Source organism: Toxorhynchites rutilus, chromosome 2 (assembly GCF_029784135.1).
Source record: "Toxorhynchites rutilus septentrionalis strain SRP chromosome 2, ASM2978413v1, whole genome shotgun sequence".
Classification (NCBI taxonomy): Eukaryota; Metazoa; Arthropoda; class Insecta; order Diptera; family Culicidae; genus Toxorhynchites; species Toxorhynchites rutilus.
This window is the reverse complement of record NC_073745.1, coordinates 257,283,542-257,304,909: the sequence shown is the minus strand read 5'-3', so window position 1 is coordinate 257,304,909 and position 21,368 is coordinate 257,283,542. Positions and strand designations below refer to the sequence as shown.

Here is a 21,368-nt window from a genome sequence, read left to right as displayed (position 1 = left end):
TTTGGATCTATATTTTTCATAAATAACTGTGTTCTACTAGTAAAGACCTTTCATTAGGTACACATATTGATGGGGTTTGAAAAAAATACATATTTCATCATTTTGGATTTTGCATTTTTCATAAATAACTGTGTTCTATTAGTCAAGCCCTTTCATTTGAACTCATATTTTTGGGGTTTCGAGAAAATACGTAATCCGCCAAAATTTACAACCATACAAACAGCTAAATAAAACCGCTTAGAAAGGAGCATGGGAAACATATATTTCTTCCGCACTGCCGCAGGCCACGGTTCGCCAGAACGAGCGTACGATCCACGGTTCTTTACCAATAAGCCGGCTCTTAAAAGAAACACGGTTCTTTTATGAACCGCATTTCTTTTTTGAACTGTGGTTCTCAAATGAACGGCTCTTGAATGAACCGCGGTTCAAAAAAGAGCCACGGCTCATGAAAGAATCGTGGGTCTTTTCTGAACCGTGGTTCATTTAAGAGCCGTTCATTTGAGCGCCGCGGCTCATTTTTAAAGAACTGTGTATCGTACGCTCTTTCTGACGAACTGACTCAAATGAGCGGCTCGTGAGCGCTCGCCCATCTCTAGTACAAATTGAAAATCGAAAATCGAGCACATCGTGGAAATTGTCCAATTTTAAACGTTTATTGCTCTCTGTCATTTCATGAAACTAACTATCGAACAATTGAAAGATCTCAACTCCTATCCTAATGGGAATACCCACTTCTGATTGATCGAAATTGACGACACATGCGGCGGCTCATGCACTGATCGATTTTTTTATTTTCGTTCCAACAAGACTCTTTCGAACTTACACTTGTGCTAAAAGTTCTACAATGCATGATCAGTCATTAATATGAAATTTCACGAATTGAAACATCAAATGAACTGAATAGAACTTATGTTTGATAGAATATAAATAAAATTTACATTTATAACTTTTATGTTGTTTGCTTCGTGGAATTTCATATCAATGACCGTATATACAATAATTGTATATGAAACGATTTTTTCTCCCAAGGAAAGTTCATGCGACGAGAAAACATTGGAAAAATGAAGGAGTTCTGTGTTCCGTTTGGGTTTGAAATAAAAAGAAAATGAGTTGAATAAACATTCAGAAAGTAAAAATTATAAATTAAAATACCGTTTCCATTTCAAATATATATTTTCTCTATAATAAAGTAACACATTTTTTTTCTGGTGAGAAAAATTGATAATTGTGTTCGATGATGATAATTTTCTTATATTACATTGATGAGTTTTTTTTTTCTTCATTTCATCCATACATAGGAGCTATCTCATTCAGGGTCACAGAGGACGACTTTCATCATATCTCATTCCATTTTGGCATATTCTATCTTGATACGCACCATGCAATGACTAATCACCATCCTTCTATCATCATCACTCGGTTGTGAACAAACAATACCTAACAATCAGACAAAACGGCCCTATTCCGGGCCATCAAATCATTATCGAAGAGTTTAACAATGTAATTCTTCAAACATATCTAAAACAACAGATAACCCAACGGAATCCTACGTCAACTATGCGGTCGTGTCTCGGACACAACCCTCCTTTGACTTTTTTTCCACCGACATGTACTCCCCAACAGAGATTTCAAATCCAAGGTACCTGGGGGAAATCAGCATATAAATTCACTTTGAAATTATTTTTCTTATTTATGGTTTGTTAAAGTCGTGTTAAAATCGTGCTATTTCTGTCCACGTGTTATGTGGACAGCCCATATCTAGTGATAAGACGAAGCTTTTTTGCGAATTCTATTCGAAGAAATTCGTTTTCTTCGAATAGAATTCGAAGATAGAAGATATGATTTTGTAGGTTCAGCGAAATTATTTATGAGATGGAAGGAAAGAATGATTTGAACGACGGCGTCAGTGGTTGTGTGGTTAACTTAATAACCTCATAATCCGATCGGTCTCCCAGTTCAATCCCAGCTGGTGCCGTTGGATTGTTCTTAGGCGGAAAATCTCTGGATACACCCTCCTTTGGAAGTGAAGTCAAAGAAGTTGTCCCGGCTCATGAGTTGTTGAGTCTGACAGGTAGGAACAAGTGGAGTCGCTTCCCTGATATCGGTGATCTGCATCGAAGGGGCGGCAATAGGCCGGTGAAAAATAAGCAAGTTAAAAAGTATATCAATCGTTTGTTTTGATAAGAAAACATAAGTGAAAACTTTGAAGATTCTGCCTAAAGCTAACAAAATTTCGTTGGTAAATGATTTCTAAAAGAATAAAATTTAGACATTTGCACCAATTCCTGTCTAGACTTATTACCATTTTATGTTGCTACTCATTTTTGTAAATGCTGGGCCTGATCACGAACATCACTGCCACGTACGCTTTCACGTCACTTACACTTCACTTAATCTTATAGTGACTATCATCATTGTCACGGACAGTTGCGTTTAAAAATGAATTTCGTGAGGTGAAAGTGTTCATTCCGGTTTATAAGTAACATGTCGTTTGTGTAATTTCGGACGTTTGAACGTTATGTAGGTAAAATTAATACAGAGTATGAAATAATATTCCATTTAATTAAGCGTATGTTTAAGAATGACAAATTTGCGATTATACCTCGATGATTCGATATTCCAATGCCAACTATTCGGACTCATCCCATGATTCATTTGTTTTGTGCGTTAGTTTGCTGAATCAAACGCTGGCTCAAAGATGAGGAGGAATACTTGGTTGCTCGTTAATAGTGTAGTTGTTGAACATATGGAATTGTAATTTTATTTTCTCTTTCTATACATTACTTTAGAGATAAAACATGACTATTGTTTAATAATCGACATCTCGAATACTCTTCTTCTTAGCTCTGTCTTACTCGTTCGATGAGTGAGAAATATTTAGTATAAGTTAAGGTTAGAATCATTTTTTGAAACCCGTTTGTACAATTTTAATGTATAATAATATCTCCTATATCTCAGAATAAACCCGAATTTATCCACCTCACGATCGGTATAATCTAAGCTACTCCCATATGAGATTCTCAAGTTTAATCCCTTATTATTCCTATTCTCATGTTATTTGATACAAGGGACATGGGGTTTGATTTAATTATTTAAACAGAAACTGGTCAACAGCGTGGGTCAGAAGCATAATCTTCATATAAAACATCTGACGGGTTTTAAGGAATTTGTCAAAAACAGAAAGTGATTCAGATTTTCTTTAGACGGATATCATAATTATGGAAAAAGAACTTATGATGAAATTACAAACAGTATCTTGTGAAAGCTTATCAATGACAAACTCATTTTCTCCTATCACTTTTTTTAATATTCTTTCATTGAAAGTTTGTCTTCAAAACAATATCGTTGAAAATATTTATTACGTAGAAAGAAAAAAGGAACAATGGCCTTATCTGTTATAACTATGGTCCTGATTCAGGTTTTGTCCTCCATTTGCGAATGTTTGAATTACAAAAACCAGCTCTACAATGTTGAAAAATTTTTACAGTTATTATTTTGTACTCTAAGTATCAATAAATCAATATTATACATAATCAATATAATGATCGTTTTTTCTAATAAGATACAGGGTGGGCCATTTAAAGTGGAAGGATTTGTTTTTGCAATAGCAAAGTAAAGAAGTGTAATTTTAATTTTTTTTTTGAAATTCATTTATTTTGGTCCAAGGAGATTTGTTCTAACTACTTTTTGATTATGATATCTCGTAAATGACCGCCTCTGGCCTTGTCCGCAAAATGTGCCCTTTTTTCGGCATTTTCCATCACTTTGCCCAATGTTTCGGCCGATATGGCAGCAATTTCTTGTCGGATATTGTCTTTCAGCGCAGCCAGGGTCCTTGGTTTACCAGTGTATACCTTGGATTTTAAATATCCCCATAAAAAAAAGTCAGGAGGCGTCAAATCAGGTGATCTCGGTGGCCAGTCATAATCGCCGTTTTTCGATATTAATCTTCCGGGGAACATTTCGCGCAATAATTTGGTCGTGGCAGCCGCTGTATGGCATGTAGCGCCGTCCTGTTGGAACCAGTAATTGTCCAATTCATTTTCACGAACAAATGGCAATAAAAAATCGGTTATCATTGTCCGAATGATGGCGACCTGATGTCGATGGAGTCTCTGCAACACTGGCTCGAACGGCATCAATATTCTCGTCGAAACGTCTTGGTCGTTGTCTGGCGATATAAATTTGGCATATAATCGACGTATAGTGTTGTCTCCAGGCGATGTTTTAACTTTATTTTTATTTTTCCACGCACGTTTAGTTAACACAATTGAGAAGTTATTTTGAATGTACAGCTGAACAATTTCAGCGCGTTGTTTAGGTGTGTATTGTTCCATGGTTAAAATTGTACTGAAATGACGCTTCCAACGCGGTATGACATTTGTTAATCTGACATCTCTGTCAAAAGTTATGGGGTTGCCAGATGCTTCCACTTTAAATGGCCCTGTATTTGGGCCAGTGGCCATTTTATGGTGATGCAACTCTCTGTTAGTCTAATCCTAAAAATAGAAACAAAAATTCATTCAGGACAATCGGAAGCAGACCTTTCGCCATGTTTCAAAGGGCCTATGGGAGCTACATTTTTAGTCCTTAATTACATGCCATAGCGCATTTACCGAATCCAAATAAACAAATTTACGTCCTCTGGATACGTCAGGATTTCGTTCTAAAAATGCCACCAGGCGGGTAAATTGCTGTTTGTTCATCTTCTCTTCCCTAAATACAAGACAAGATTCAAAATGTTAGCAAAAAAGCTAAATAAAAAAGAAAATAATCTTACTCCACTTCGCGTGACCACGCTTTCACCATCTAAAACACAAGTGACAAATATATCTGTTTTTCTCAGTGACATGACAGTATCGTAGTATTCATAATAACACCGAGTTCATCAAAGTTGTCACGACGGATGAACTCTTCCGGATCCTTCGGGTCCTTCCGGAATTCACTTCGTTTTCACCGTGAAGTGACGTTCGTGATCAGGACCGTCTTCTGTGTGTGTATGTGAGAGTATATTTTCTTCTCTGTGTTTCTTCCCGGTGTAAATTGATAACCAGAAAGTGAAACGTTACTTTTTCCTTCGCATCCTTCGCTCGCCTCTTTGTCTCTTCGTTGGACAGCGCTCCAATTTCGAAGATATTATTTTTGCTGTTCTGGCGAAGCAAAGATTGGCGGTCAGTGAAAGGCTGAGACCAGCAAAATCGAGAATGTGGTCATGGTGATAGCCGTTCGACTTTTCGGTGGAAAATATGACGTGCCCATCGAATTATGGCTCTAGGGCAATGAAGTCATATCAGTTATTCTTTTGTGAAGATCGAAATTACTTCCATCACCATTGAATTCAGTAAACAATGAATGCTGAAGGCGCGAAAAAAATGCTGATATTCTCGGAATCATGCCAAAAACAATAAACAGTCTCACAACACGGAATAGGATTTCGCTGACCGAGGAATTTGGCACAATAATAACGTAGCAACAGAACGAAACTCCCCGTTTTGAAGATGTGGAGCTGGCCTTAGCCTCCCGCAGCAATATCCCGGGGGGAATGTGTGAAAATTAAGAGCCCAACAAGTAGGTGGTAATAAGATTGTTTGTGTGCCTCACAGCGAAAATATTTTTCAGTCGAACAACACTGTCTCAATGTGAGGCGAGCGTCATTCGATACGACCGGCGTTTAACTTTCAACATTGGTCCGCCATTACTCGTACTCGTGGGGCACCAGCTTTATGCTGGGAACGATTACAACTGACGCTGCTGCTATACCCAGTTAGTTTAGTTACGGTGCTGGAAGTTCAGGGTCGTAAATTTGCCTAGGTATCTTATTATGTTTGGACTGAATGCTATCTTGCGTCGCGTCGTGCCTCGTTTTGTGTGTTTCTGTTAGCAGAAGAATTATGGCTGATAAGGAAGGTGCTCAGAATAGTGCGAAAAATATGATGTTCCGAAAAAGTGAGTCTTGTGATTGTGGTTTGTTAGTGCATGGCGACCGCTGCGTCGCAGAGAATATGAAACGGACGGAAGACATAAAATATACAAATGTTCAGAACATCGGTATTTGTTCACGAGCTAACCTTCAAAAGGGCGAAGGATTTTCAATGTTTATGAAAGCAGATAATAAAGCACATCACGGTCAAAATTTTGATAAAGATTAGATAAACCCACGATAAAGACATTTAGCCTTGATCTTCATATTCGTTATGTCTTCTTCTTTTTCTACTCAATAAGATGGCACCAACGTTCTTAAAGAAACATCGCCGCCTAAACGTATATTTTGTCACCCGCGAAAATCAATCGCGAGACGAGATTGTTCTGTTTTCGTCCGTTTTCACGGTCTAGGTCAGCGGCTGCATAGTTCTATTTGTGTTTCTCTACCCGAGGAGGGTAGGACGCGTTATGATAAAAAACGACAGCGGCAATTCGTGCGCGATTTTCTCACGACACTAACCGATTGGTGGACCGATAGAACGGCGATAGAGAGAAACAGAGCTCATTGCTGTAGCTGTTGAAAATTGCATAACAGGTCATGATAAGCTGGTTCGCGTGGTCTTATCAGCAAATTGCCATCGACACTTTTCTAATGAATATTTGCGGATGATTTTTTTTTTCTAACTCGCCAAGGTTGAAGTGTAAGTGCACTTGAAAAGTGCACATTGTGCTCAGTGTGTAATGGTAAGGTGTTGAAGGAAGAAATTTATCGTTATCAATTTCGTTTGCAAACGATGAAAAAAAAACAATTAATACATGGTTTTGTCAGCCTAATGATATTGTATTAAAGTCTATTTCTGTATCTTGAGAGGGTAAACATAATTATATTACTTATTATTAACGTAATTTATTACTCGATTATTTGCCATGACGTACACGATTCCAGTCCTTCTGGTTATCAGATCCAAAATACTTGAACTTATTCTGAATAAGTAAAGATGCCGAAATTATCGAAAAAAGAAATTGTGTTGGCACGTTTTGTGACGATTTCTGGAATTAAAAAATTGTAGAACCAATGTTCATGCGATAGAGATATCGCGTACGGCAGTTTGAAAAAAAAATTATTTTCGAGAAAAACACGTTTGAAGTTTGAAGAAAAAAAAAGATTTTTTATGAAATTTCCGGACTAGAATACCCCTTTAAGGCTAGAACTCGAGACATAATTCATGTTTCAGTCGATTGTACAGGGTCTTTCAGATTAAACGCTCACGTAAAAAAATCGACTAGCTCCTTATTAATTTTTTTTTCGCTCCGTCGAAGTTCAAGATGTACCATTTACAAGAACGTGTATTTTCAGTGAAATCGTATTACTCGAGCAACCGAAGGCTTAATGAAGCTTTGTCCTCTTATGGTAAGAATTTCAACATTTCTCGTCACCGATTACTTCCTCCGGGAAGGACCGTTGCTATGGTAGTAAGCCACAAAATTTCTAGGAACGTAAAGAAGAAATAACTAGGATTTTCAACAGCATTGAAGTCGTAATGTTAGAGTTGTGCATGAAGAATTTTGTTCACCGTTTAAAACGCGTTATCAAAAAAAGGGGTGGTTACATCGAAAATGTCCTAAAATAAGCTGTAATTTCGTTTTTTTAAAATAAAAATTGGTTCGCTTTTTTAGAAGTTATTAAAATTTGTTGCGTAAGTGTTTAATTTGAAAGACCCTGTAAAACGAAAACGAGGACAAATAAATGAATATTTTAAATTGTGAACGATTTCAGAGAAATAATCATGGTCCTTCCTCGAACATTAAGATAGGCCGAATGTATTGATATGAAATCATGAAGAATATTTGTTTGCTCAAAAATTGATTATGTTTGCTCGGAAATATCGGAGACTAGCTGACCCGGCAAACTTCGTCCCGCCCACATTTTATTTTTTGTAATCAATACTATCAAACATTCACGTTTTCTTACTATGAGTAAGTTCATGGTTCCAATCTTCCATTCGTCCCCGTTGAATTTACTTTTTACTATAAAATTCTTAGTATTTCTAACTAAACTCATCATTATTTTCAGACACAATTCTCGTTCAAGATTTTTCAACCAATAGCAAATAACATGTTTCTGCGTTACATGGAATAAATGTTTGATTCAGAAAATATGATAGAACAAAGACAGCCAATTCCTTTCTCGAGTTTTGTTCTTATCAACACATCCGGCGATTCTTTCTTTTTTTGGTATAGATAGAAGAAGATGTAGGAGTGCGTTTCATTACATTAAAATCCATTTCCAGTTTCGAACAAAGCTCAATTTCGCTAGCGCAAACATCAAATGGACTAACATATGGGAATTTAATTTTTCGAATTTTCCCTTTTTCCTTCAGAGCTTTCCGAAAATTTTCAATTGTCATGTTAGGTTGGAATATTTTTGGTTGAAATATGTGTAATATTTTTATGGGACCCCCTCTCCATTCCAGAGGAGGGAGGGGTGTCATACCATTATAGAAACATTTCTCATACCCTCATATCCAATACCCTCATATCCCAAATTGTACTTGATTAGTTTTCGAGTTATGCAGAAATTTGTGTTTCATTTGTATGACAGCCCACCCTTAGAGAGCGGGAGGAATGTCTAACCACCATAGAAATATTTATTGCATCCTAAAACCTCTACATGCCAAATTTGGTTTCGTTTGCTAGAATAGTTCTCGAGTAATGCATAAATTTGTGTTTCAATTGAGTTAGACACTCCATCCCCCTTAGAGAGGGGGATGGAGTGTCTAACCACTGTGAAAAAACATATACCTAATTTAGTTTCGTTTGCTTGATTAATTCTCGAGTAATGCAGAAATTTGTGTTTCATTTGTATGGCAGCCCCCTCTTAGAGAAGAGGGAGGAGTATCTAACCACCGTAAAAACATTTATTGCATTCTGAAACCTCCACATGCCAAATTTGGTTTCATTTGCTTGATTAATTCTCGAGTAATGCAGAAATTTGTGTTTCTAGTTTCCGAGTCCATAAGAATCAGACAGACAGACAGACCGACAGAAATCCATTTTTATATTCCTTGTAGGGGTCTTCTGTTAAGTAGATAAACAATGGTAGAAAAATTGAAAAAAATTGGAAAAATATAAAACAGGAAAAATAAAAAAAACTTATTGTAGGGGGTTAAAAATTATTTCTCGCTATTTATTTTCTATAGATGATGTCATGTAAATGTTGGCCACGGCTACGTTTTGGCTAATCAATACGTAAAGTCCAATTTTGAGTTACTTTTTCGAGCATATCGGCTGGTATCACACCGATGACATGTCTTATATTCTCTTCTAGTGCTTGTATCGATGCTGGTTTATTGGTATAAATAACAAAATTGGATATACCCTCACTGATTTGTCCAAAACAGTGCACTGAAAAAACCAAACAGCAAATAAAACGATTGTGTCACATTTACCCGAAACTTACTCCTAAAGACATTCACCCGAATTCCACTCACCCGAATGTAACAAATACCCGAATGGGACAACTACCCGAATGTAACATCTACCCGAATTGACATTTACCCGAATGCGACATTTACCCGAATGCAACAATTACCCAAATGTAACGGTTACCCGAATGTAACATTCACCCGTATGTAACATCTACCCGAATGCAAGACTTACCCGAAAAAAAAGGATATATTCGAATAATACGCAATTTTTTTTATTTGGAAGTATTTGTATATTTAATTCTGATTTCTGATGAGTGATCATATTTGTCTTGTACGTTCATTTCCATCCAAAAAGTTCGTATTTTTCGTGGATAGTGCAATTTGAGAAATAGCGGCGTTGAATAAAATCCTTTTCAAAATAATAAAAAGTGAGAGAATATAACGTATTATGAAATTTATCTATTCATATGGCTGACGCAGCCCGTTCACTTAAAAGAAAGTTGACAATGTTGGTACCTACGTATTAGGGCACTGAAGTGCAATTTTTATTGTGAATTTATTTTTTCGTTATAAAATTTATTCTGAGATCACTGTAATGGGGGTGAAGTCCCCATATAACGATGATGAGGGACCGAGGCGGCCTCAATCTGACAAGGTGATCGCTAACGCTCGGTCGGACCTAACTAAATGATTGTCTCCTATGTTTCGAACAAACCGGGAAATCGGTGGAACACAGGTTTGCTTGCGAGAGGCCGCCGCTTTTGGGTAAATGTCCATTCGGGTATATGTTGTAGTCGGGTATTTGTTACATTCGGGTAAATGTGTTTCGAGTGAATGGGACACAACCAATAAAATTACCCGTTACAAACAATTTCATGACTAGAGGGTCTACCGAGAAAAAAACAGTTCTCAGTTCTCGTTGTCATCGAGAAAATATACTCGTGTTTTTAATTTTGAATTTTTTAGCACTAATGAACCGAGTGCTTTTAACAAAACTTCAAAAAATCGGGGCTTAACGTGTCAAACCAATGGAGATTTATAGGTTGCATGAATATTTTATTACCTCAGTGGTGGCGCATGGGTGGTTTGTGGAGAAACATATCACTAAACCCTTCATTGCATAATGATGGAAGTTTCCATCATAACATTGAATGCCTAACAACAAGTTCACTTTAAGTTCACGCCTAACAACAAGTTCACTTTAAGTTGATCGTGTCTGGACCAGTGATGCCAACCTTCCTGATTTTTCAGGATATCCCAGACTTTTCGGCACGCTCCATGATACCTTGACGAACACTCGATTTTGCCTGATTTTACAGAAATGATCCTGTTTTTCCTGAGTTTTGTACTTTTTACTTCATTGGAAAAAAAATAATAAAAAAAGTAATAAAATGTCAAAATTTTCCTGGGAATTCGAAATGAGAACTATCATAATAGCTTACATAACATAAACTATTCGGTCCGCACTCGTATAATGCTTACTCTTTGTTGATTATCTTCGGAATAGATAATCTAGAGATTCACATTATCGGAGATACATTGTCAACATTTAATAAACCTCGAAATTGGCGTGAAATAAATATGCTTGATTTTGGATTTAAATAATTATTTGTCGATTTTTCGAATATTGCTCTGACCCTTGCTTTACCATTTGTTAAGTTTTTTTTTATTAACATTCTTCACAGTTTTACAAAAAAAACGAGTTCTTATTACGTAGAATACGTATTCGATACGGAAAACTACAATTTTATTCATCAATTATTATTTTTGCTTCACAATAACAGAACACGAAGCTCAATGCTGTCAACACGAATTGAATAAATAAACATTTAGGATAGTGTTCCGAAATCTTTTTTTCTCTCACTTCTTGTCTATGAAGATGTCATCCTTGAAGTAAGAAGTGATAGAAAAAAAATCTCGCAACACTATCTTTGGCAGATGTTATATGAATAAAACATAAGTCTAAATAATTTAAAACCGGGTCCTACAAAGTTCTCTTCATGGGAAAAAAACTTCGATCCAATGGACAGCATAAAAAAACTTTCAACAGTTTTCGACGAAAAAGCAATCATCCTTTGGGATGAAAAAAAATTCTATGCCGCCTGAAAGATGACGAATGATTGTGGAATGAAACTGTGCATATAAAATTGGAAACAAAAACAAAAACGTTGCTTTAGTTTTCCCGAACATCAGCACGAACTTTCCGGACAACTCAATACTAATTATCCTGGTTTTTATTTTCATTCTTCCTGATTTTTTAAAAATTTTAGTAAAAGAAAAAAATATGCAAAGAAAGGTTAATAGTTAAAACAAAATATATCTAAAAACTGAAAATCAAAGGTCCTTGGAATTTTAATATTTGATGAAAAAATATATGAACTTTCCAGAAAATATTAAAAAGCTAGGTTCTCAAGATCTTCCAGTCCATCACATCAAGACCGGAAGAAATCTACAACGAACTTTACGTCTTGATTGAGTACCATATATTTTTTCCTGAAAAGTCTACCTAAGCAGTTTTCTTTTGCACTCAAGAAATTGTGAACCGAAAGTTTTTTAGGGCAAAATTCTAGTCTAGAAATTCGAAAAAATCAAACTTTTTTCCCTTCATATTTCTGTAGTTTAGGCATTCAAGAATGTACCCTTGAAAGGACTTATCGAAAATTCTATTTTTTACCGAGTTAGAGCCATTTCAGTGATGCGGTATCTAATGTGGTACGACCATAACAATGAACTTCAAACGCGTTTTTCTCGGAACTAGGTTTTTCAAACTGGCGTACACGATATCTTAAGTTCTTCTGGACCGATTCATGTCCAATTTATATGAATACAATCAGCATACATCAAAAATATTATTTTTTTTTAAATTTTATATTTTTCAAAAAAATGGGAAACGTTAGAAAAAAACGTTTCAAAGGGCATTTTGTTTTTCAAACGGCCGCCATTTTGTCAAAAAAGATGTTTTTGACTAGTCCTATGTTGATCATGCGATAGAAGCATATCTTTACTGATTCAGAATCTGTTCGATTTTTTTTTTGTTCCAGATAACCAGAAAAACTGGAATCGTGTACGCCATGGCACAACTTTTTTTTGAACCCACTTACTTTATCAGCTTGTAACTATTCTAGTTATTAATAGTTTTTCTTCGTTCAATTTTTGTTTTATTGTTAAAAGACAGATGAACAAATAATGATATAGAATAATAAAAATATTCTTTGTTTTATTTCTATGGAGCTCGAAAAAACGTCAGATATTCTTTTCTCTACACTAGAATACCCTCTTAACAGAAATCTGAAATTGAAAATGTAACTATACAAATCAACCATTTATCCATATTACCCCCACTGCCCGTATTACCCGCACTTCCCCTACCCACTGAAACAAATGAAAACGATGATGTTGTTAAAGGTTGTGCAGAAGGTCAGCATGAATTATCAGTTTCAGGCACTCGTACTTGATGGTAGGCGTGACTTTTATGTCCTCTTATGTCTCTTCTAATCAGATGGGATGAAAAAAAATCTTTTGAATGGTCTTTTACAGTGATAGAGCCGAATGAACTTGAAACTCTTATTATTGAATAGTTCAAAGTATTGTCATGTTTCTATTCCAGAACCGTGAACAACGAACGCTTAACGCAGCCAAAAAAGTAAATACAGACTTTGAGTAGCTCGGATGCAAATTCCCGAGCCGATTCCCATTCGTCTCTAATCGATCCGGCCAATGTCGCTGGGTAAACTAGTGATCAAGCTGCGCATTTGCACTGGGTGCAAACATAAAGAGTTTTTATTTACTATTTTCATTCTAGGGGATCTTCGTAGCCAGATGGCCCTGCGTGCCTCCTTAGTAAACGATAGATCGTGGGTTCAATCCCAGGATCCTCCACTGATAGTCTTCTGAATGTTCTTTTTCAATTAACCTAAAAGCTTGAAGGCAAGCTTCAGCCAGCGGGCCACCAATAGCCTTTCTGAAAGCTAAAAGTTAATGTCAAATTTCTTCAACCTCTTTGAAGATTACGAGAGAGTTGGTTTTGATCTTCTTACTGTTTGTGTGTGTCAACATCGTTTTTTTTCCATGTGCGCTTACAGATTACGAACATTTTTTGACGTAGGACTAGAGACGCTCTCACACGCCTATGCATTATGCTGTTCTCTTCCAATTCCATTTCGTTTTTGCAATCGAACTGAAAGGAACATTTAGCGAAAATCGAGGTATCGATGATAATTCGATACCGATGGGTGCCGTTGACTGTGGATTTGATAGTGAAGAATACGAAATATTTGATAAGGTGTAGTGAATATTCCCATATCCATTTCCATATACCATATCAAAGAAATCATATTGATGAAAGTAGCATTCTAAAATTATTTGTATTCGAATGCCGCAATCGATCGCGTTTCCAATTGTTAGAAAGGATGCTGTGTAATTCCGAGGAGGAATCCATTCCTTCTCAAGCGTTACACAACACCTTGGGGAGAGGGTATTATTTGCGCTGAATATTTCCGAGCAGGAATCGATTCCGCCTTTGAGCGTTAATGATTCTTTTCCGGCTAAATGAAGTTGTATAATAGTCTCTTTAGTCGAAAAATGAAATGTCTATAAGTTAAAGGGTGTGTCACATCAAATTGCATCACGGAAAAAACACTGTAGAAATTTAATTTTTAGGAATTATATCTTCAGCTTTCGCTTATAATCAGATAAGAGTGTATAGATCACGTTGGCCATGCTTCACTGTCAATTTTTTGTAAATATGAAAAAAGGTCGAACGAAAAAGAGCGTCGTGAATTAATCCTGTGCACTCATTTCGAGAATCTGGAGTTGTCACATCGGGACATCGGTAAGATGCTGGGAATCGTCCAATCCACGGTCAGCAGAGTACTAAAACGATACTTCGAGAACCTAACCATCGACTGGAAGGTGAAGAACGGCAAAAATGGATGCTCCGTCAGTGAAAAAGATCACAAGCGCGTAGTTAAGCAGTTTAGACGTGATCCGAGAAGTTCGGTCCGGGATGTCGCCAATAAGCTGAATTTGTCAAGTTCATTCGTCCAGCGGACCAAGCAGCGGGAGGGCCTGCGTACATACAAGGTTCAGAAGGCTCCTAACCGCGACGAAAGGCAAAACATGGTGGGGAAGACGCGAGCCCGGAAGCTGTACACCGAAATGCTGACGAAGCCGCATTGCCTGGTAATGGACGACGAAACCTACGTCAAAGCGGACTTTCGTCAGCTGCCAGGCCTGTTGTTCTTCTCCGCAGAGGACAAATTCAGCGTTCCGGAGGAGATTCGCAAGCAGAAACTATCCAAGTTTGCCAAAAAGTACATGGTGTGGCAAGCGATCTGCTCTTGCGGAAAGCGGAGCGCCCCCTTCGTGATGACCGGCACGATAAACGGGCAGGTTTACCTTAAGGAGTGCCTACAGAAGCGCTTACTACCACTATTGAAGCAGCACGAGGGCCCGACCATCTTCTGGCCGGATCTCGCTTCGTGCCACTATTCAAAGGACGTGTTGGAGTGGTACGGAGCCAACGGGGTCACCTTCGTGCCAAAGGAAATGAACCCGCCCAACGCGCCGGAGCTTCGCCCAATAGAGAAATATTGGGCGATTATGAAGCAGGCCCTCCGAAAGAACCCAAAAGTTGTCAAATCGGAGGCGGACTTCAAGAGAAAATGGATTTCTGTTCAAAAAAACTACAACCTGACGTTGTACAGAACCTTATGGACGGGGTAAAGAGGAAGGTGAGAGCATACGGGCTTGGGCTCGAAGTATGAATAAAAAGAAAATGCCAAAAGTTGTTACTATTAAAGTTTTTATGTAACTGTCTAAAATTTTCAAAAGGATCGGTCTACTGGGCGAATTTCTACAGCGTTTTTTCCGTGATGCAATTTGATGTGACACACCCTTTATATGCCTGTTACTTATTGATTGCTAAGCCAACGTTTGTCTAGTTTTTTGAGATTCTGTAGCAGCCTTTTACAAATAGTTTTTCGGCGATCGATGTCTCTGTGTTGTGTTTTGACTCGTAATGAAATCAGGTACTAACTTTTTTCAATCAAATCCCGTTACTTGCAATAAAAATAAATTAACAATGTTTTTATCCCTTTTGTTTATTTTAGGCTCATTAGCATCTTAGCTGTAACAGAGCCGAGTTTCAATCGTGTACATGTCAGATGTTTATCGTATCTATAATAAGCACATTACACACAGCGTTGCCATTGTTCCAGTTTAAACTGGATTCTTCCAGTTTTTTTCCTCGATCCAGTCAAACAGTTAAACCCTAAAATCTTACAGTTTTTTGAAAATTTGTCCAGTTTTATCCAGTTTTTTGTACGTGTGCTTCAGTTTTACCAATTTTCTGTAAAATAAATTCACAATTTATGAAAATTTATGAAATTTATGAATAATCTTTGATCGACCGATCGATCGACCATTCGACAACACAACATGTCACAACATGCGGCAAATATTACAATTAGGTAACCTGAAAAGAAAAACCTATAAATTAATTAGATCGGCTATATATTCTATTATTTATCGCATCTTTTTTAATCGAAATCCATTCTCGACTGTGGAAAGAGCTCCCCACTGAGAAGATATCCGAGAGAACTCCTCTAAAATCAATCATCCCGGCGATATCTTACATTATTCATAGAGTATACACTTTATAGAATTCCATTCGCGACGGCGAAGAGTTACCTTTGGGAACCTGAAAAGATAATCGGAAGAACTCTAAAACCGATCGGACCGGCGATATATTTCGTTATTCAGCTATATCGAACTTCGATCTCGAAGGCGGAGAATGATCTTTTGGAAACCTGTGATGCCGAGATAACTCCTCTAGAAACCATCGTCCCGGAGATATGTCCCATTATGCATTGCGCCTACGCTTTATAGAAATTTAATCACGACGAAGGAGAGTTGTCTTTTGGTAACCTGAGGAGGTAACCGAGAGAACTCCTCTGAAACCAATATTCTCAACAATATGCTCCAATATCTATCGCGCATACTCAGTATCGAACTTCAATCGCGACGACGGAGAGTTATCTTTTTTAAACACATTAAGGACCGCACGTTTTGGGGCAAACTTGAACGCTTCATTTGTTCGGATTCCACGAATGAGATCGTTTCCTTCTATGTGGATGAGACGAAGGCGACTTATCGGTAGGCCTTGTTAGATTCTTGACAGACCAAGGATTTGACCATCAAGTGTAGAAAACACGGGTTTTTTTGTGATCCATCCGTAACAGACCGAACGTGAAACACGAGAAATCTCGTGAGCGGTCCGCAATGTGTTAAGTATGCTACTATAGAATTCTCTCACTCGCAGGCGGAGTTTTCTTTTTCCACATTCTTCATGAGTGCGAAAAAGATAGTAACGAAGATGGTCAGAAGAAACACTACAGAAATGTCAAAATTCGATTTAGAAAGAAAAACAGAGGATTGAGGTTAGATTTGATGCACTGATCTATAACCAGAAACCGTGTCACCAAGGACCTTAATCAATCACATTGTCATGCAATAAGTACGAGATTTTCCAAGTTTTATCCAAATAAAACCGTATTTTTTAGAGGTTTTAGAGATCCTCAAATGTTGTTTCATAGTAATGTTCGAGTGGTGGGAAACGTTATTTTGATCTGCTCGAATGGTTAATTAATGGTTTATTTCGCTATCTTATGAAATACAAGTAAGAATTGCACGAAGCTTCGAAGTAAATTTTATTTCTCAAGCACTGGAAGAGATGAAAAATGATTTTAAATAAATCGAAGCCGAACTTCTTGAAATAAAACGATTCTTCAGGATCCAGTTTTCTTCCATTTTTTCTAAGAGCAATCTTCCATTTTTTCTTTCAAATATTGTTGGCAACTCTGATTACACAGTTGGCATTTTTCGGCGTTAGAGTATTCCCTTCTATACCATTGCATATGGTACACATTTACACAGTAGCCATTTAGGCGTAAGAGTTCTCCTTCTGTTCTTCCATTATCCAGTTAGACCGGACAGCGGAGACAGTTGATTGATCATAGTTGAGTTGAAAACAGCAGCACGATGTGTCTTGCAGAGCAAAGCAGTTGTATGGATGAATCGATCTTATTTCGACCGTGGATCGATCTCCATCGCTGATGATTGTTGCGTGGACGTAGTTATTCTGTAACAACACAAAGATGGTCAATGAGGGCCCTGAGTTTTGAACTCACGATCGATCGCTTACTAAGCGAACGCGCAACCAATGTGGCTACGGAGACCCCCCCCTTTAATAAATATACAGCTCGCAATTCAAAATAATGTAATAAATTTCCGAAAAAGATTTTTATTGGGAGTAAAATTAAATTTTTTTAAATGTGATCAAATTACACCTTGTTTATGCCTCAACTGTGTGTCACATACCACGTACGACGTCTGATTCAAAGTATTATACAAATAATGATATTCCAATGTACAAATAAGAGGGATATACTGGGATCTTAGAAAAACATTTGAAAAGGGCGGTCTCATGGGATATCTCCCGAACAATCCTGTGTCTGGGTTAGGTATTATTAGATTACATTGAATGTAAAGTAAATTCAAGAGTTTACATCTTTTGTTTTTCTGTTTTTTATTCACAGGTTTTCTCATCCGCTGATACTCACTTTAGTTTGGATCTGTTATCAAAATGGTAAGTAATAACATGTGACAACTGACTAAACATTTTTATTTTACTGGCCTTCTTTTGAGCCTTGAATCTAACACATCTTATCAATGATTGCTGCAATTGCTACCGGCTAGATAATTCCAAGTACAATAAAACTTTCTGTTTAAATCGAAAAAAATCACTTTCCAACGAACTAAGCCGAACAAAAAGAGTCTCCAAAGCACTTATCGCCACTTTAGATCCTCCATTGATATGAAGGAGCGTCGGTTTCCGAATGGGCACACCATATTTCGCTCAAATGTTTATAGATTGTTCAACAAATGTCTGCGTGATGGGCTGTCCATGGGCACAAACTACCTATCAAACCCACCACACAAGAAGAGCCATCAATCAAGCCATCACGACGAGGAGCTCTTTTCCTGTTACATTAGGGTGTGCGAACAACATCCGCCGGTCACCCACCGCTAAGTTCTACACCGTTTCCAAAGCGATAATTGATGATTAATCAATTTATTTCCTTCCACATTCGCAGGCTAAACACGTGGGTGGCTTCTGTTCATTTTCCGTGCCACTGAGTTTGCTGCCGTCGAGCTATTCTAACTCTGCTACCACACACCCACAGTGGCATCCATTTTCGCCCGTCGAAGCGTTTACCAGCGGAAGCCCTGCTGTGGCATTTTCGTGTGTTGAAATCATCACCACTGAAAACAATGGCGACAACAATGGAGCCTTCCAGACCACCGTCTCCGCCCCCACCAGCGGCGCCATCTCCGCCGCCGGCTGTTCCGCTGCGTTCGAAGGTCTCGCCGAAGGTGCCACCGCCTTCGTACGCTGCTGTTGATCATCCGAGTCCTGCTGCTCCCATCCAACCGTCGACTGTTGTTGTGGGTGGCATTCGAGTGGCACAACATAAAGAGATTTTGAGCGAGAACCATCGAAACAGCTCTCCGTCGTTCAAAGCTCTCTCGAACGATTTGAGTGAACTGCTGGTGAAGAACCTAAGCATAAAACGGGGTGAAACGTGTGCGGAAAGGTGCGCCAATAACGTCGTCGGTGCCGAGGATCCGTCGGCGGCCAACAACTGTGTTGTGGCGCTTTGTGAAAATAGTGAAAGTGATAGTTTGCATTTGATCAATAGAAAACCCAATCGTAACTCGCTGTGCGATACCTTCAGTTCGGTCAATAAGCTGATTAAGTTGAAACGCGTCTCTAGTGATAGTAGTGGTAACCTGAGTGGCTACACGAAATTCCATTCCGGTAATATTCACAGCATTAATCCACCGCCACAGGCGAAATTTAAGCGAGTCGAAATAAGTGTCCAGCAGCTCCCGAGTGAATGCGTCGCCCCACGGAAGAATATCATTGTGAATCAGTTCGAGCAGTTAGTGCCGGATGAAAGTGATAGTGTTCATTTGCTGCTAGAAAGTAAGCCCGGGTCGCGACGATCACTCACTACCGAAGATCAACAGCACCAACAGCAGTGTCTTACAGAAGAACAAGGTGAATTAGCGAAGAAAATAGTGGATTCGGAAAATTGTGATAATTTAGCGGTTAAGGTTCGTCGCCGAGTTCATCATCCGTCGAGGGGTGGGACTCGAGGTGCGGTATCCACACTGGAGTCGGTGGAGGAAGAGCACTACAAACGAAGGAGCTTGCAGTGGCCTTTGGGACTGAGTGATTGGGGTGGGAGTGGTATTGAAACAGCTACGACCATCATTGCCGACGAAGCCGACGTTGACGGAGTGGGCGAGGAACGGAAACGGAAGCATCCTTTCAGACACTCGTGGAACGCACCCGGGTACGATCTGCTACTGGAGGAGGAGCGGAGAACGGATTCGAGGAAGGTAGGTTTGAATAGCAGTGATATTTGTTGACAGTGATATCTAAATTGAAAACAAATATATCATCCGTATTATTCAGTTCCAAAAACACCGAAATAAAAATATTGAATTTTTCTGTGATCATTAGTGAAGAGGTGATTTCTTATAATTTATTGCCTTTCTCTTCAATTTTTTACTATTTGCTTGAAACGTGTATTGTTTTACTGCATAGTACAGGGTATTCCAACTTTAAATTCCGAATGTAAATTGAAATAAAACAGACTTAGAATTCGAATTTAGATGGAACTTTTATTTCAAATTAAAGTTTGGTTTATGCCATTATTTGTGAAATACAACATCATTCAAATGTCCACGCTTGCTCGTACACCTTGATCCAGAACAGGTAATTTTCGATGACTTTTCGGCACATATGGGGCGGTATCTCGGTCATAACTTCACGAATGTTGTCTTTCGCATAACCCCACAAAAAAAAGTCTAGCGGGTTCAAAACGCATGATCTGGACGGCCAATTGGCATCACTAAAACGCGAAATTATGCGTCCCTCAAATTTCGTTCGCAATATGGCCATGTTCGGTCGTGTTGTGTGGCACGTGGCGCCGTCCTGCTGAAACCACATGTCATCCGTATCCATATCTTAATTTGTGGCAAAAAAAAATCGGTTAACATGCGGCCATAGCGCTCACCATTCACAGTTACCGTCTCGCCGTCCTCATTTTCAAAGAAATACGGACCGATGACTCTACCAGACCATAATGCGCACCAAACAGTGACTTTTGGCGGATGCAATGGCCTCTCAACAATCACGTGTGGATTTTCTGAGCCCCATATACGGAAATTTTGGGTGTTCACATAGCCACCGAGCTCGAAATGTGCCTCATCGCTGATGAAAATTTGATGCGAAAATTCAGCATTCTGCTGCTGTTGTTCGCTCACCCAATCGACGTATGCCCGACGCATTCCATGGTCACCACGCTCTAATTTTTGTACCAGTTGGACTTTACATGGATGTAGGTGCAAGTCCAAATGGGAAATTAGCCACAATGATGTGTTTGACAAGCCCAATTGCTGAGCACGCCGTGGAATTGAAACATTCGGGTCATCCTCGACACTGGCAGCAACAGCAGCAATATTTTCGGCCGAACCCACATTACGATGATGCACAGGTTTCACAATATCCGCTACGGATCCAGTTTGTTCGAATTTACGCACTACATTAGCGATTGTGTGCTCTGTAGGCCGTCGACCAAAATCCCACCGTAATGCTCGAAAAACATTTGCCGGTTTTTCATCATTTTTATAGTATAATTAAACAAAATTAACACGTTGTGCGATGCTAAAACGATCCATATTGTAAAATGGCAGACATTCAACTAACGATATAACGCTTTGGTTAACAGCTATGTCAAACGGTTGTCAGCGCAGGGTTTTCCATTTCTGAAGCCCGAAATGGAAAATCCTGTATAATCGAATCACATATAATCGAGTCTGTATATAATCGAGTCTGTATATAATCGAGTCTGTATATAATCGAGTCCGACCTGTACTGTATTCTAT

The 21,368-nt window shown here is 38.4% G+C and overlaps 1 protein-coding gene across 7 annotated transcripts in view; it reads left to right on the top strand.

Moving 5' to 3' along the window:
* The window catches only part of LOC129764841 (uncharacterized), a 433,851-nt gene that overhangs the window by 242,815 nt on the left and 169,668 nt on the right, over positions 1-21,368 (top strand). For 6 of the 7 annotated variants that reach the window (XR_008741257.1, XM_055764364.1, XM_055764366.1 and 3 more), the window contains 2 exons: positions 17,948-17,997; positions 18,506-19,817. Coding sequence is in view for 6 of the 7 variants with exons in the window: in XM_055764364.1 (XP_055620339.1) it covers positions 18,684-19,817 (1,134 nt within the window). In the remaining variant the exon portion in view is untranslated. Of the gene's footprint in view, positions 1-5,923; positions 5,947-17,947; positions 17,998-18,505; positions 19,818-21,368 lie in introns of those variants that run through there. The other variant, XM_055764368.1, reaches the window with a different exon arrangement.